Raw genomic sequence first — 16,350 nt, 5'->3', positions numbered from 1 at the left:
AAACAGATTGTTTTAAAGAAGTCAGGTATGTCCCTCTACTTTTTCCTCAAATATTCATTCTGGAATTTATCCATCTTGGTATCAGTCTGTAGCATTGCAGCACATCAGTGTAGCGGAAGAGCACACCCCAAAGGTTCCTGGAATCAGTCAGTCCTCCTCATCAGCTTTTCTGTTCCTATCAGCTGGTTTGGATTTGAAACTTATCGGGAACCAGTTAGTGGTCATTCAGCGTTTTTTATGTATTCATACAATTTTTAACTGCTGAAGGAGCTTGTGATTTGTCTTAATCAGCCTGAAAAAACTTCAGATTTTGCGCTTGGGTCAGAAATTAAACTAATGTGCATGTGTTCACATGCGGCATAGCTGCCCCCTCCAGCTCTGTGTAAGTGCATGGTTTATGGAAAAATAAAGTTACATCGTTTCCATTAAACTTTTTTCTTATTTATTGTTTCAATGGGCAGTTATTAAAAATCCTGTGTGTATTTTAAACCATTCTCAGCTCACATTGATGTAGTTTGGTTTGTTGTTTAATGAGTTTTAAACACATTAATCAGGACAACAATGCTTCTTGATTCCCATTTTCAATGACTCAGGCTTCATCTGTGTACTAATAATTTTGAAATATTTTGTCTTATGGTTTTATAATGGGAAAGAATTGCAAGCATACATCTCCCTCAATCTGCTAACACTGCCTAAATGAATTTCTAAACAGCAGTGAATGAGCCCATGTGTATAGTCAGAATTCCTGAATGTGTGAGGTAACTAAAAATAAGAGTATAGGACTATTAGACAGCTCTGCTTCTGCCACGTAACATGCTTCCAGCCCTGTTGGAGGCTTTAAAGACAAGGCTTGTCAATTTTATGTACTTTCCAATTTAGAAACCCCTGAGGTTCATGCAAGAGCTTGGAAAGAGTTGTCAGCTATGACACATTTCAGTGAGCAATATTTACAGCCATAGGTTTGCACTTTAGACATAACTTCAATAGTTATGCTGTTAGTTTTCTGTGTATAACAAGAACTTATTGTCCAGATATAACAGCAAAAGGAAATTATGCTTGCAGAATCTGATACAGCCTAAGGTTATTCTTACAGTAGTATGTCACTGTGTAAGAACTGTATAGCAACGTAGAAATCTGTACTTCTTGTTTAGGATAAGCTCACCATTATGTGACATATGAGTATTCATGCCCCTGCCTGAAAGTTGTTGCTCATCTTACTTTCTAGCTGAGGAGTCCCAGTCACAGACAGGGACCCTGTTGTGTAAGGTGGTGTGTGCACATATGCATACCCCTGCATTAGTGACATCCTTATGGATTTTAAATTTCAGCAATCAAAATACAGTCACAGCAGTCGGGAGTGCAGAGACACAGAATGTTGCTCAGAATAGGCAGCAATATCTGTATTCTGTTAGTTTATTGCTTGTCAGTTTTATGGAGCACTTCTGGGAAAGTAATGTTTTGTTTTCCATGGGTGATGGGAATGTAAGGCTGCTGGGCACCTCTCCCTAGAATTTGTTTCTAACCAGTGTAACACGAGGCTCATGAATAATTCCCATTTCTTGGTTGCTAGTGTTCATTGAAAAGGAGTATCCATGGTAATATAATTAAGTTTATGGTTAACCTTGTAGAGGATGAGTTGTTATCATTTTCTCATTCCTTCGGGGGTGGGGAGGATTCCCTTTTACAATCTCATTCAGAGCATATATGTTCAGTATTTCTTTCAATTTACTATCACATATGTTGAATTGGTTACTGTCAACAGCTGTCCTGTGTATTGTTTGGTATGAGCAGTAACATAGACCCATGATGAGGCTGGGGTGTGGAGGTAAAGAAAAAGACCAAAGAAAGATTAGTTGGACTGCAGGGGGGTAGTACTACATGACTTTTAAAGGTCCTTTCCAACTAAAACCAATCATGAGAGAGTGGAAAATCAGAGGGGGTGTGTGCTTTGTGAAGAACAACTGGAGTTTGTCTTCATATTTAAAAAGCCAGCCACTATGCAAACACCTTCACCTTCAATGATGCTGATACTGCAGCAATCTGTCAAGTCTTCGTTGAATTGAGAGGAATAGTCTGTGGGGAGGGGGGAAAAAAGAGTATCAAGGATTTCTACTTACCACAAATGGTTCTCTTTTCAGAGCACTTTTTGTTTCTGAAGTAGGACATATGATTTATTTGAGCATATCTTTGAAAGATAAGGGTACCACATGCCTTTTTTGCCCTTTTGTGACAAGAAGCAAAAAAGATAAATATTATAGGACAGAAAAATACTATCACCACTTTTTCAAAATACATTTGCCTCCCAACCTCTACCAGTTGCAAAAGGCTCATAAGTTCAAAGACACCTTTATCTCCTTTTTTAGTGGATTGTTTTGGGATTAGGAGATTTGGTGGTTGTAATGAAATGCCACCCCCAGACCACTGTGTCTGTTGTAACTCATCACTTTCATCCTTTATCCTGTAAGTCCACTTCACTTGTTTTAAAAATGACTACGTGAGTGTCTGCATCAAAGTCAAAACTGATATGAAACTACAACATGTCACCTCAACCAAATGAGGTAAAAGTAGGAAGTCAAACTACCTGTCTAGTATGACAGATAATACCAGCTCCCTGAACTAAACCTGTCATTCCTGTTTTCCTACTGAGAAGAATCATTGTCAAATTATGAGCTATATTGTGTTTTTTTATCTTTTTAATTTAAAGCTCTACCAGGCAGTGGGTGAGGAAAGTGACAAAATGGAGCAGGGTACATCACCTTGATGTCAGAGATAGGACATCTTTGTTCATTCTTTTGTACAACATTGTGTAGCATTCTGGAAAATGCTACTCTCTAGGCACATAGTGAGTATTGATGCCTATCCTGCCTGCCTTCCTGGCCCCCTGACAGCTGAGCTCTGAGGGGACAATGACACTTTGGAACTGAAGAATAGGCCAGCTAAATGTAGAAGCTGTGTTTAATATACAGAAAATATGCAAGTAAAGACTTCCTGAGACATTAATATGGGCAACCAGCCATGTGCAGTTTTACAGTAGAAAAAGGGGAGAATGATTTCTCAAACTGGCTATGGATACATTTCAATACCAGGTACATTGCTGGGCTCTTTACAGTATTTTGCTTTGGCAAGAAGTTGCAGGGCAGAGGGATAGTCATGCACTAGAAGCTGCTGGGTGGATCTGTATGCAGATCTATTGCCCTAGAAATGCAGTGGATATTTGAACACACTGTGATTCAGCCACTTTCAGAACATTTTGGATTCAGTTAGTTTTCTCTGTAAGATTTCTGACCTGAGACTAAGCATTGGAAAATCTAACTCCAAAATGTATTTGGCCCCAAAACAGGGAACAATGAAATGAAGAGTGAAATTGGATGGCAAAGTTTGACTTGCCAGACAAATGATGCTGGGTTTTTCCTAATACTTTTTTTGTAATGACTGTTTTGAGTAGGGTTGTTTGTTAGAACTAGAAACTTGCCTCTTTCATCTTTGTGATGTTCCTTAGTATGCTGAAGGGAAAGTGATTCTTGGAATTAGAATTTCACTTTTGTGATACTGCTGTTAGGATAATGAGAATCTCAGGGTTAAATTCCAAAGAAACCTTATCTTGCAGTGCTTTGGGTGTTTGTCCCTTGAAAGGAAATTAATTTGTCTTAGGTGTTTGTTGCACCTGAAAGAAATAGAATGTTTCTTACTTCATCTTTTTTCTCATATTATTTTTGGCCAATTTTAGCTGTTTCAGTCACCCAGAAACTTTCTCATCTTGGTTATGCCCAAAGTGTGCTGGCAAGTGTGTAAATTGTCTCTTCTTTCCATGTTCAGGGATCTTACATAGGGTGGCGAGCCCTCTCCACTGTTATCATTCAGGCAGGGCCTGGATGTAACCTACAAAGCAGCAGAAAGATTTTGGAGTGAGGTGCCAGAACTGTACCCCACTACCTGATTTAAGTGACACTGGCATTTGTTGCATGTAATCTGACCATGGGTCAAGTAACTACACATCAGTTTAGAGTCTAGAAAATACAGTGCTTTTCATTTCCCTTGCATCTCATTTTAATGAGAATTTGCCTCTAGTGTTTCATCAGAGAGAAAACCTGCCTTTCGTGTGGTTTCCTAGCTAATTGCCGATTGTACAGGAATTACATAATATGATCACAAAACATGCCTCTAATCTCAGTCTTTTTCATAATTATAGACTTTGATATGAAAAAGGATTTTCAGTCCTTGGCAGATGGTGTACAAATTCAGATGCTGTGCATTTAGCACTGCATATATGACTTACTTAATTTTGTTGTTGTTGTTAAGCTCTGCATTCCTAACTTTAAAATCCTCTGCTTTCTGTGCTTCTGTTCAGGAACCCTGGGATGCACAGCACATTCCAGCACTGTTCTCTGCTTTCTGTGGCCTGCTAGTTGCACTTTCTTATCATCTCAGCAGACAAAGCAGTGACCCATCTGTACTGATGTAAGTTGCCTGAAAATGTTATTTATTGATTACTCTGTATAGCACACAGCCAGAGTGATGCTTAGTTTCCAAAGCACAGGGATTATCTCTCCAAAATACTGTGGTTAGATGGAAATTCCTTGCTATGTCTGCTTGGTTGGTATCAGATCTCTAAATAAATGAAGTGCTGCAGTCAGTTTGACAGTATGGCTGGTGCTCTTCAAACAGCACTCTCCAAATTCTCTGAAGCAGATTTCATCCTCTAGTAAATTGTGTGCTTGCCATGTTGGAGGATAGTGGTTTAGTTGAGAGGGTGCTCAGGCTACTTGGTGTTGCAGAATGTGCAGTGGATAGTGCTGTGGCAAAGAGATTTGATGTGCTGGGAAGATGGCTCAGTTCCAGCTCTTCCCGAGGGTCACTGTCAGTAGGCTATACATCTCTGAGATTAACATCTTCCTTTTCTGCTCTGATATAGTCTGTTAGAGGTAGCTGAGGAAAAGTAGAGTGTATTAAGAGCTGATGTCACGAATGAGAGATCCAGGGGAGAAGTCCTAACATTGTGATCTGCAGGTTGAGGTGACATGAGAAAGGCCCGTAGATCCATAGTCAAGTGCAGCAGATACGAATTTTCCTTTGAGACAACTGTGCTATATGGCTATCATGGGGGTTGTCCAGAAGGAGCTGGGCATCTATGTATATGGCTTTGGAACTGAGCAAGCAAGTGGGTTTTGTGCAGCCAGCATCACCATGCCATATGGGATTCTGCTTCACAGACAGCTCAGTCTTACCCTAGAACAGTGTAGAGGGCCTGTAAAGAATTCCATGGGTTCTCTCCTTTGATTCATGAGACGTGTTGTGTGTCTGTTGAGGTGAGGCTCTTTAGGTGGCATCTAATTCATTGAGTGTTACAGTATGGAACTTGGGTATGGAAGAAAGTAAAATATGTGCTGTATTAGGGAGATTTGTTTAGCATTGGAGTAAAATATACCCAGATAAATTGCAAAGGAGCAGGGAAGTGGTGAGCTCTTTCAATTCTGAAGTACTTTAAATCTATTCTTTACTCCTACTTCCCAGGAAGGGTGCACCAGTTCATTAGCTTCTTTAATAGAACAGAAACTTGTCTTTCCTTAAAACTTCTGTTTTAAGGAAGTATTCTTAAACTGTTAAATCCATTTTAACTTTAAAATCTGGTTACTGATTTCATAACATTCTTAATCAAATCTCAGGCAGCTGAAATAGTTGTTAAATATCTTAAAATTAATAATATGTGTACAATATCATCAAATGTTTATTGTGCAATCATGATAAAAATGTGTAATCCTTAAAAAAAAAAGAGGTTTAAGATTTTTTTGTTTTTTTAAGCAGCTCCAAACTTAACTGAAGGAAGTTAAGGAGATTGGAAACAGTATCTAAGGGGTGGCCTATGGCATAAACTCTAAGATGGAGAAGGAGGTAGCATGTAAACTGTAAATTGAGGATATACAGCAATAGCTTCTTTGGCCTGTCTAATGTGGGTCTAAACTGCTTCCATATTGGTTTCAGTTTAATTGAAACATCAATAAAATGTATGAATGCAACAGTACCCTCTCTGCTCATTCCTCTGAATGATTGAGTTACATTGGTGGGACTGCTGAGACTTCTTAACATTTTGATGAGGAAGTTCTACCTTGTTCACAGGTAGAGCTGGTTTGTGTCAATCTCCAGCTATACAGAGACAAGACAGCTACTGAATACATGAGGAAGGAAACCTGAGGTTGATCCTGCTTCTCTGCCCCCAGTATATTTATATCTGTTAGAAATGTTCAGAAGTATCTTAACTAAGATTTTCTTTTTATTTTTTAAACAGGTCCCTTATTCAATGCAAATATGTCCCTCACTATCTGCGTCAACGATTTGAAGATTCATCAGCAGATCCACTCCCAGAAAAGATGAGAGAATCGGTGGTAAGACCTTTTCTTTCATTACTTTCTGTTCAGAGCTCTGTCCCATCCATTTTCTTCAATGAGGAACCTTTTAAATATTTAAATTACAAAAAACATAAAAAATGGAAGGGTATATATTCTGTTCCTTTAAATCCACAGATAGAATCTGAGAGATGTTCTAGACTTTCTTTCCAATGAGGCTGGAAGGGAGAAGGGGAGTGTTGCCATTTTCCTTTTGAAGGACAACATTGATTCCTCAATGCAGTTGGTGGGAAATACACTCTTAGAGCTTGGGGAATGAGGCATCTTATCCTGGTACTCAGAGAGCGAATGCAGATTCTGTGTATATAGTTACAGCCTGGCAACCTTGTGTATACAAGGTAGGCATTTTTAAACACTTTTTAAACAAGCGTTTAAAAAAGTGAGTGGTACTGCCCGACTTCTTGTCTGCGTTGGAGGGGGACAGGGTTTGGTCCACAGGGTTAATTGTATGTAAACCACCCCTTATTCATTCTTTTTCTAGGGCTAGGGGTTGATCTGATTTTCAGGAATGCCTTTTCTGTGCCAGGAGTACTTTTGATTGTATGGCCTACAAGCCAGGTGGAGCACAGACCAGACTTGGCACCTAGAGGTGGAAGAAGCATGTGAAACTTGACTAGTATGAGAGAGGGAGGTACATGCCTGGTGCCAAGCATTGCTATCTCATAATTTCTTCTTTGCTTGGTAGGCTATTTTTTTCCTACTGCCTGGCAAGTAGCTCTAAGTTTGTGTCAGTTTATTTCCCACATCAGCTTAAACATCCAAAGTGACCCATCTTTCTTTTTGTCTCTTTTTATATAAAAATCCTTGTTGCTACCCAGGGAAGGTTGATCTTCCTGTGGGAAGACTGCTGAGTTTCCAGAAGTACTAAGGGGTATTTAACATTTCTTAGAGTTGTGAACTGTCCTGCTTCCTGGCTGTTAGACAACCTTTCTCCCTGACCACATCCCTAATGCCTGCATGTAGCATTTGCCATCTAGGCAGTTATTCCTAAACTCCTGAATAACTGCAGAAGCAAGAAACATTGAAAGAGTGCCTGGAAGATAGTCTTTTTCTGACTCTTAGACATGACCTGGGAGTCCATAGTACCTACTGATACAGGTTGTGTGGTAGATGGCCTGGCCTCTATATGTCCCTTCAAAGGGATCTCTTCTATACATCTCTCCTGTACACCCTGAATCATTTGTTGGACATTTTATAAGGTGTTACATGGCTTACATTCGGCATGTGAGTTGATCCCACAGTACCAATACTTTCTACTTTTCTTTGCTAAGCTGCTGCTTAGATTGTTATTTTCCACCGTGTATCATGTTATTTTAAAGTGCCTACTCTAATAAGCCTCACATAAGATTAAGTGATAAATCTATTTCTTATTGCTTGTATTTACAAGTTTCTTGCAAACTAAACTGTTTGCAACAGGGTCATACTGCAATATGAATGCAATGCAGGGTCTGATCTCATCTGTTCTGCAGATGAAGCCTTGCCAGTGGACTGCAGTGGTTACTGTGGCTGTCCAGTGCAGAGGGCATTTCTCAGTGTAGAGGGAAACCTTGAGCAAGTCTTCAATACATTGAAACCAAAAAGAACCCCAAAGAATGGACAAATGTTCATATAAGATCCTGGCTGTATTTTCAGAATGGAGTCATGCTGCAGACTCTCAAACTGGTTTTGTGTCAGGAACGTAGACAGGTATCTAATACCCTACACTAACAGTTACCATGTGGTTCAACTGTACTTGGGCCCTTCAGCCACCTGGGGCAGAAGATGCAGAAGATACAGAAGCACAGGGAGGACTGTGGTGGGACTGGCCAGATAGAAGACTTCATATCTTCTCTTCACCATGGCTGGTGAAAACATTCCTGCCATGTTTTGCCAGTGGCTTAGTTTGTTTTGTTTTTTTTGCACTCAATTAAGTGGGATACCTGGCACATCTTGCTTTCCAGGATGTACCTGGTTTGGGGGTTTGGTGCTTTTCTGCTTTGTACATTTGCTCCATACTGATGCTTTTAGACAGAGGCTTCTTTCCTTCAGTGTTGCTGGAGCTTACTAGTTCTTTGGCACCTTTTTTTTTTTTTTTACATCTCTGTCCAGGCTTCCCTCGATCTGTATAAAAACTGTAAGCAAATGTGTTTGCTTTACAATGTCAGATAATTCTTTCACAATGGGTGATGTCCTGAAGAAAGAGAGGTCAATTTCTGATTAATATAGGCTCTTTGTCTAACCTCTGTGCTATCTGATACCTCTGTCTCAATTAAACACTAACCAGTTTGCCAGGAGACTCCCACTGCTATTTCACAGCACTGTGCTAATAGAACAAGCAGGGGAGAGCTGAGGTAGGAGAAAATGTGTGTGCCTCAATTTTGAGGAGAATAATCAAGCCACAGTCTCTGCTGACTTTCTTCAGCAACAGCAGTCATGTTTTGGATGTAACACTCTTAAAAGCCCATTTTAAATAGCTCCCAGAACTTCTGCAAGGGGGTTTTCAACAAGTTCAGAAATTGGGTGAAACAGGATGTCACTATCTGAACGTGGTTCCTGGTGGTGGTCCATTTTTTAACCTCTTGGAGTACTGTCATGGTTTGAGCATGTTTTGAGGGTGTTTTTATTCAAGGTTTTTTCCAGCCAGGTGGAGGAGGGGAGTCCGGGAGGAAGGAGAGACAGGACACCTGACCCAGGCTAGTCAATGAGGTATTCCATACCATAGCACGTGATGCCCAGGATGCATACTGGGAAAGAGAAGGCAGGAGGAGGGAGCTCTGGAGGAAAATGGAGGAGGGAGCACGCGGTGCTCAGCCAGGCAGGGTGGAGTGAGTTACGGGTCGGTGGCTGGTGGGGTGTTGTATTCTTTTCACTTGCTGTTTGCTGTATCATTATTATTTGTAGTAGTAAATGGCAGTAGGGGTTTTGTGTTATGCCTCAGCTATTAAACCGTTCTTATCTCAATCCGTGGGGGTACATTCTTTGGATTTTCCTTCCTAACTCTCCGGGAGTTGGGGGACTTGGTTTAAACCACGACAAGTACTCATCTGTGAGGAGAGTATTCCTAACCTCTTGCCAGTGCCAAGAGATGGAAGGTTGCAACAGCAAGTCTTACCCTGGTCTATAAGCAGATCCATGGTCTACATAACATGCCATTTAACTAAGAACCATTTTAATCAGAAATCCTGAAGCATACAGAACCAAATCACCTCTCAAGGAGCTGAATGCAAACAAGGTTAATACTGAAAATTAATGTGTTGTATTATGTAGTGGCTTTGCATTGATGTTCACAATAATAAATACTGCATCTCTCATGTTTAGTTACATGACCTTTACTATTTTCCTTTGCTTGAATATCTGTGTAAGAATAGCCGCCTTTGTAAGCCTGAATTATAAAGCAGCTGTGATGGATAATTGACCACTCAACTTTGAGAATAGAGCTTCCTACCATTATAATTAATTTCTGTAGGCATCCACATGGCTGATTACTAGATTAACCAGTGGCCCGAGGGTGCTAATGTGTTACAGCCAAATTCAGCTTTCTTCCTGGTCTTTGATATGAACATTTAGGTAGCTAGTAAAAGGATTTGTACACAGCTCTAAAAGCATAATTGAAAATAACAGTTGGACACGGTCATTTTAGAGGTATTTTCCAATCTAAATAATTCTGTTATTCTGTGATAATAATTATAAAAAAAAGGTGCCACTATAGTATATTCTGCTTGTAAAAGTGGAGGTATCTAATGTAGAGATGTTGGTTTGGTATTTCTTCTTTTCCTTGAATTCAAAATGGAGAAAAAAGTCCACCTGCTTTCAACCCAAATTATAACAGTGATTATCTCTCACTGCAGAGATTTTAACTGTGATTGGAGCTTAACTTTTCCACATTGGGCCAATTGCAATGAAAGACTCAAGCATCACATTGTAGGGTGTTCAACATTCAGTTTGTAAATGTCTGGCCTTGGGAATGAAATCCAAAATCCTGCTTTGGAGAGCTGGGTCTAAATGCAGGATGTAAAACAGGGTTGCATCCCGTGTTTTGCAGGAGCAGGAAGGGTGGAAGCCACAGTTCTACCCGCAACAACCTGTAGGTGGATGCCTAAGGTTTTTTTGGAAGGTAACTTTGAATCCCCCTCAGCCAGAGAGATAACTGTCTAGGGTCAGCTGTTTCCTGTGGGGCCCTTACCACTGTGCCATGACATGAAGCGAAAGCAACCATATCTCAGATTTGGTTTAGAAGGTAAAAAACCTTAATTCTGTGAGAACTTTGAAAGTGTCTGCCACATCAAGGAGCTCCTGCAGGGACCATTGTGCAAGTCAGCAGCTGAGCCATACATTTACATTTTGTAGCAGTTCTGTGCAAAGGCAAGAGGGCAAGCCTGAGCATATATGATACTTTAAATATTTTAGATGATGCTAGAGTTAAAATATCAAATTGGGGCTTAAATACTTGAATAATAATCATTGCTTTAAAAACAGTCTTTTTTTCTGTATGGGATTGTTAACGTGTCAAAAGCAGTGAGACACCCTGAAAAAGAACACTTGCTAACTCAAAATGGGAATGGTAGGAAATACCAGTGTGTGCAATATCACCAATATAATACATTCTCTTTTGACTGTAATCTTTTAAAGAAAATTCTCTTTGCTGACCTAGCATAGAGTGGATAGTTAGAATGCTGCTTCCCAAAAAAAAATGTCCATGCTATCACCTCTGCTGGTTTTACAGTTTAATCCTTAATATTTGATGTACTTCTTAAAATGGCAGCTTCTTCAGTCACCTAATTGCAAGAGAAGTAAGTCATGTTAGTAGTAATCCTCCCAGGTTGTACAGAAAACCTTGAAAATATGATTGGAATGTGTTTGTTTCTCTTATAAGCTTGTTTTAAATGATTGAGTAGTTGGATTCAACTGTGCAGAAAATAATACTTGATAAAGAATTTTCATAATAGGTATTCACAAAAGGGCTGAAATAATCTGGTACTGTTTAACTTCCTCAGACCCTGAATTTTACAAGCTAAATATCACTGCTTTATGTAGAGTTTGTATGCAATGTGTTTAAAAATTGGAAAGGTTAAAAAAAATCATGATTTCCACTACATGCATTGGTAATAATTCCCTTACCCATCTTTATCAGGGTTTTGACCACAGTTTGTCAGTAATGCTTCCCATAGTAAAACCATTTGAGCTGGGTACACAACTTACTAGCGAGAGAAGCTCTGAACTGAGTGGAGAGGACCTGTGAGGACAGGGAGGGGTCAAAGGATTGTTCAGGGAAAGAGAAGGCCTTTCCTGTAATCCCTCTTATGTTGTGGGGAGGAAGGCCAGCGTGTTTTGAACAGATGGTCAGGAAGACTTATGAGGACCTAACTCTGCTCTACACCCTCCCACATATAAATCTGTGTGGAATACAAGGCTGTTGGGAGAGGGCACAGCTCTTGTAGGGGAGGGAGTGCTGCTCTTTTGGAGGTACATGCAGCCTGGAGCAGCCTGGGAAAAGGAGGGAGAGTGGTGATGGCTTGAGAATACAGAGAAACCTGATTGGAGTTTCCTGAGACAAAGCAAAAGTACTTCTTGAGCCTGAAGGCATTTTAGTCCTCCTGAATTTCAAAGGCCTGTTGCAGTAAGTGGAAGTGCTGATGCTTGTGACCTTTTACTAAGAAGTATCTTTCATAACAGGGAGTGATAGGCAGCCTAAATATAGTGGTAGCTACCAGCTTCCCCTGTAATTCACAGCCTGTTGTTCGCTTGTTCTGTTTGCTTTCTTTCTATCTCCCTTATTTGTAGGTTTGCTATCTCATTATTATTTCATTTTTCTTTCTTTTTCTCTGATGAGATACATGAAGACTGCCTAGTTTACAGCACCAGGAAATCAGATGAACTTCTAACTCCAACAAAAGCGTTGCATTTCATATGAAGTTTCTAGATGTCTTTGAATTAAAGCATAAGACAGTTTTTAAACCAAGGGCTGTGAATAGTTACTCATTCAATCACTTAGCAGTAATATTATGTGCTGAGCTTAAATGCCCCTCTCATAAATCTTAGGCAAGGTCTTTATTTGCTCACAAAAACATTTGGGTGACCTCTGAAGTACACTTCAGAAGATGGCAGATTGCAAGCCATCTTGTTTATTTGTTTACTGAGAATGACATTTTAATCACAAGGAAAACCAGGCTGGGAAAACTGATATTTTCCAATCTTTAGAAACAAAATAACTCCAACCCTAGTTCTAGATATTTATGTGAAGGCATCCATGTCCTTTCATTATCATTCAGTGACACTGAAACCCATGAAGTCTTGCTGAAATTTGGCTTCTGATACAGAAAATCAGAGAATGGGACATGTTACGTTAGAACATACTAAATCTATTAACTTCATGTCTGTAAAGACATTACAGAAAAGCATGAGTCATTTCAGTAAAGCAAGAGAAACTGAATCTGAAGAAATCTTAATGCTTGCAAATAGCAAATAGAACCAGAATTCTGATTCCCCAAAGTAGTTATAATGTAGACATATTCCTTAAGCAGAGTCTGACTCAATATAAAAATGTATTGCTTTCATTTCCTCAATTTTAAAACTATGTTATTTAAAAATCTAATTTAAAATTAGTCATGATGAATTTAAATGTTGTTACCTTGATGAACTTAGAGCGTGAAGAAATAATTCCAAAAGCAAAGCAGAGTAGGGAAAATACTTCTGTATGAGGGAATGCTGATGTGCCTTATCACGAAGCAGACTGTAATTAAGAGCAGAATCCTTTAATTCGTTTTAAATAGTATTGGATTGCTAATTTTGTATAAAATTATTATTTTCACAGAAAGAAATATTGAAATCGGATCTCATTGTCTGCACAGCGGCTGCTGTTCTCTCATTTGCTGTCAGTGCCAGTACGGTGTTTCTGTCATTAAGGGTGTGTATCTGTCCTGTTTTTTTTCTCCCCACCCTGTCTAAGGTATTTCTTTAATGCCAAACCACAGGATGCTTTATCTGGAAAGAATAGAGACTGTGGGAAGAGATGAAGTGAAAATGTTATTTATTGGTCATTGAAACATTTTTTATGTGCGAGGCAGTTAGTTTATGGATATTTGTATTAATTTCTGTGTTACTGTTTTAATGCCTCATTCCTTATAACTCTGCATATCCACAGCTGTTTTATGGTATGAGAGCTGGAAGATAGAATGAATAAGCCAGATCTCTTGCCTTTTTTTTGTGCAGTTAGGGAGTAAAAAAATTGCAGTGTGTGCAAAATACACATAAAAAAAAATCCATATCCACCAAGGGGCCAGAGAATTTAATAAAAATCATTTACACAAAAATGTGATTAATAGGGAACTGTTAAAAAATGTAAAAAAGAAAAAAGTTATGTATAAAAAAGTGTTATTTGAAAATTATAACCATGACCTTTTTTTTTCCTCTTCTGGCCCAGCCATTTCTCAGCATCATCCTGTTTGCTTTAGCATGGACTGTAGGATTCGTAACACATTACATACTTCCTCAGCTTCGCAAGCATCACCCCTGGCTGTGGATCTCCCACCCTATACTTAAAAGCAAAGAGCACCACCAACGGGAAGTGAGAGGTTTGTAATAAAATCTTTTCTAAACAGTGATGAAATGACTTGCAGCTTGTCTTGGTTTAAAATAATAAAAAAAAATAAAGTCAGAAGGGACAGAGCAGGGAGAATAAATTGTGCTTGTATTTCCCTCTTTCAAATAGCATGCACTTCTGTTCCCCCCTGCCTGATCACCAGCCAATCCATGAGCCTGTAGAATTTGTCTCCTGAGACCACTGCACAGAAGGGCAGGCACCTTGGAGGCTGTCTAGTCTAATGCTCAAGCTCAGAGCAGGGTCAGCCAGAGCAAGTTGCTTAGGACTGTGTCCAGTTTTTATTATCTTCAAGCATAGAGACCCCACAACCTTTTTGGACAGTCTGTTCTAGAATTTGATCATCCTTACAGTAAGAAAGGTTGGTTTGTTTACTTGCTTTGAGATGGAATTTCAGTTTGTGCCCATTTCCTTTTGTCCTGTCACTGGGCACCACTGGCTCCATTGGCTTTGCCCTTTCCATCAGATATTTATACCCTCAAAATGCCCCCATCAGGTATTAGTAAGAAGCCATTCAAGCCTTCTCTTCTCAAGGCTAAGCAATCCCAGCTCTATCAGTCTTTCCTCCTATATTAAATGCTCCTGTCCCTTAATCATCTTTCCAGTTCTAAGTGGCCTTTCATAAGCCATTGTCTGCTTTTTCCTTTTACATTACAGCTGTGTTTAAAGCAACTATAACTACATTATAGTTCGTGCTTAATACATTTGCATTTTATATAATTTAAAAACTTAAGTGATTAATAAAATTAAGGCAGAATCTTTTCTACTTTCTGATATACAAGTACGTAGCATTTAAACAGCAAGGGTAGTGCAACTTACAGTTCTAATTTCCATCACAGCATTTTAAAGATACATTAAAATTGCTAGTGATCAGCTTGTGTTCTGTACTCCTTAAACAATCTTATAGATCAATTAAAACTTCATTTCTAAGACCTAGTCTTTTTCTCTAAACCAGTGTGTATTTCTTCTCCTTGGACAAGCTCATTTGTAGACGATCACTCTACAAGACTAACATGACAGTTAGTAAGTGTTAAAATCATGATGCACGCTCACTTTACCAAGCAGAGCAAAAACATCATTGCCCTCCTGCAGTGCTTCATCAAAATATTTCAAAGGTTTTTTAATGTGCATTTCTTTTCCACAGGTGAGATCAAGCCATCCTTTCAAAATCAACCCCTATAAATAAAATATAAATTAGAATTCACCACTAAGTAGATGGTAAAAAAGTATACTTGATACATTAACAAGAAGCAATAACCTAAAAATAAAAATAGGACTTAAATTATCTATTTTAAACTATTTAAATATATATTTGAATTACAACTTGTCTACAGCATAACCTAAAATATTAGTAATTCACTACAGTATTCAGTTAAACAAATTGTATATTTACTTACAGGATTAAAAACAAAAGCCAAGGGCATTGAAATAGTCTAACATAGCAAACAGAACAAAACATCACAGAAATGACTGCATAAGACACAATGTTTTCTGCAAACACTGCTGCAGAATACTTTAAGATATATGAGAGACACAGCCGGGGTGCTGAAAAAGGAGAGGCACCTGTTTTTTACTTTTACTCTCTGATTAAAAAAAAATACTTGTGTGCAAAGGGCAAAGATCTGACATTTCCCAAATCCCCAACAGCATTGTAAATTAGTAAAACAGTATTATAAAAAAACATTATAGTAGTTAGAAATTTTAGAAGTTGAAATGTCTCTTTTCATTGAAGGAATTATTGCCTGTAACTAATGAATTTTATTTCTCTTATGTGTTCCAGATGTTTAATGACAGTTTAGGTAAATCTACTCTGAAGTGCTGGATTATTTAACCAAAATATAATTGCCATAAAATATTGAACTATAAAATATCACTAGCTCCGTTATAATATAAAATTAAAGAAGAGAGTCATTTATTTAAAATGCAAAGGTCAGCAGAAGAGCCATACTCTGTAACTGCTAACAATCAGTGACACGATTTTCTTATGAGACAGGAACTGGCTGAAATTGATATATTCAAGTTTTGTTGTTTTTTTTTTTAAAGGAGGTATTTTAGTTCTCTATAAGGAGTACATAAAGTATCTTATCAAAGTAAATTGCATATACTAAGCAAATCATATTCCACAAAGTTTAAGTACCCTTAACCTCCTCCCAAAAAACGTGAAGTATACATAACTTCATATTGTCAAACTAGGAACGGGGATAAGCATCATAAGTAAACTTGGAAAAAAAGGAAAAATATTTTTCCTGCATACTTAAATGACAATGTATATTTTTACATGTGTGCATGTCCCTCTGTATAAAAAAAAAAAACATGTACAGTATTTAAAATTCATTAAACACCTCTGCTGAAAGTATTTCCTCCTAAGCAACA

At 38.5% G+C, this 16,350-nt stretch overlaps 1 protein-coding gene across 1 annotated transcript in view; it reads left to right on the top strand.

The window, feature by feature from the left end:
- Positions 1-16,350, top strand: part of PCNX2 (pecanex 2) — a 154,901-nt gene that overhangs the window by 59,368 nt on the left and 79,183 nt on the right. Inside the window, exons 16-19 of the mRNA XM_005146038.3 lie at positions 4,349-4,458; positions 6,284-6,380; positions 13,192-13,284; positions 13,801-13,951. Coding sequence (XP_005146095.2) covers positions 4,349-4,458; positions 6,284-6,380; positions 13,192-13,284; positions 13,801-13,951 — 451 coding nt within the window. The remainder of the gene's footprint in view (positions 1-4,348; positions 4,459-6,283; positions 6,381-13,191; positions 13,285-13,800; positions 13,952-16,350) is intronic.

Source organism: Melopsittacus undulatus, chromosome 3 (genome assembly GCF_012275295.1).
Source record: "Melopsittacus undulatus isolate bMelUnd1 chromosome 3, bMelUnd1.mat.Z, whole genome shotgun sequence".
Lineage (NCBI taxonomy): Eukaryota > Metazoa > Chordata > Aves > Psittaciformes > Psittaculidae > Melopsittacus > Melopsittacus undulatus.
Note: the sequence above shows the minus strand (reverse complement) of the source record. Positions and strands in the feature narration are given on the sequence as shown.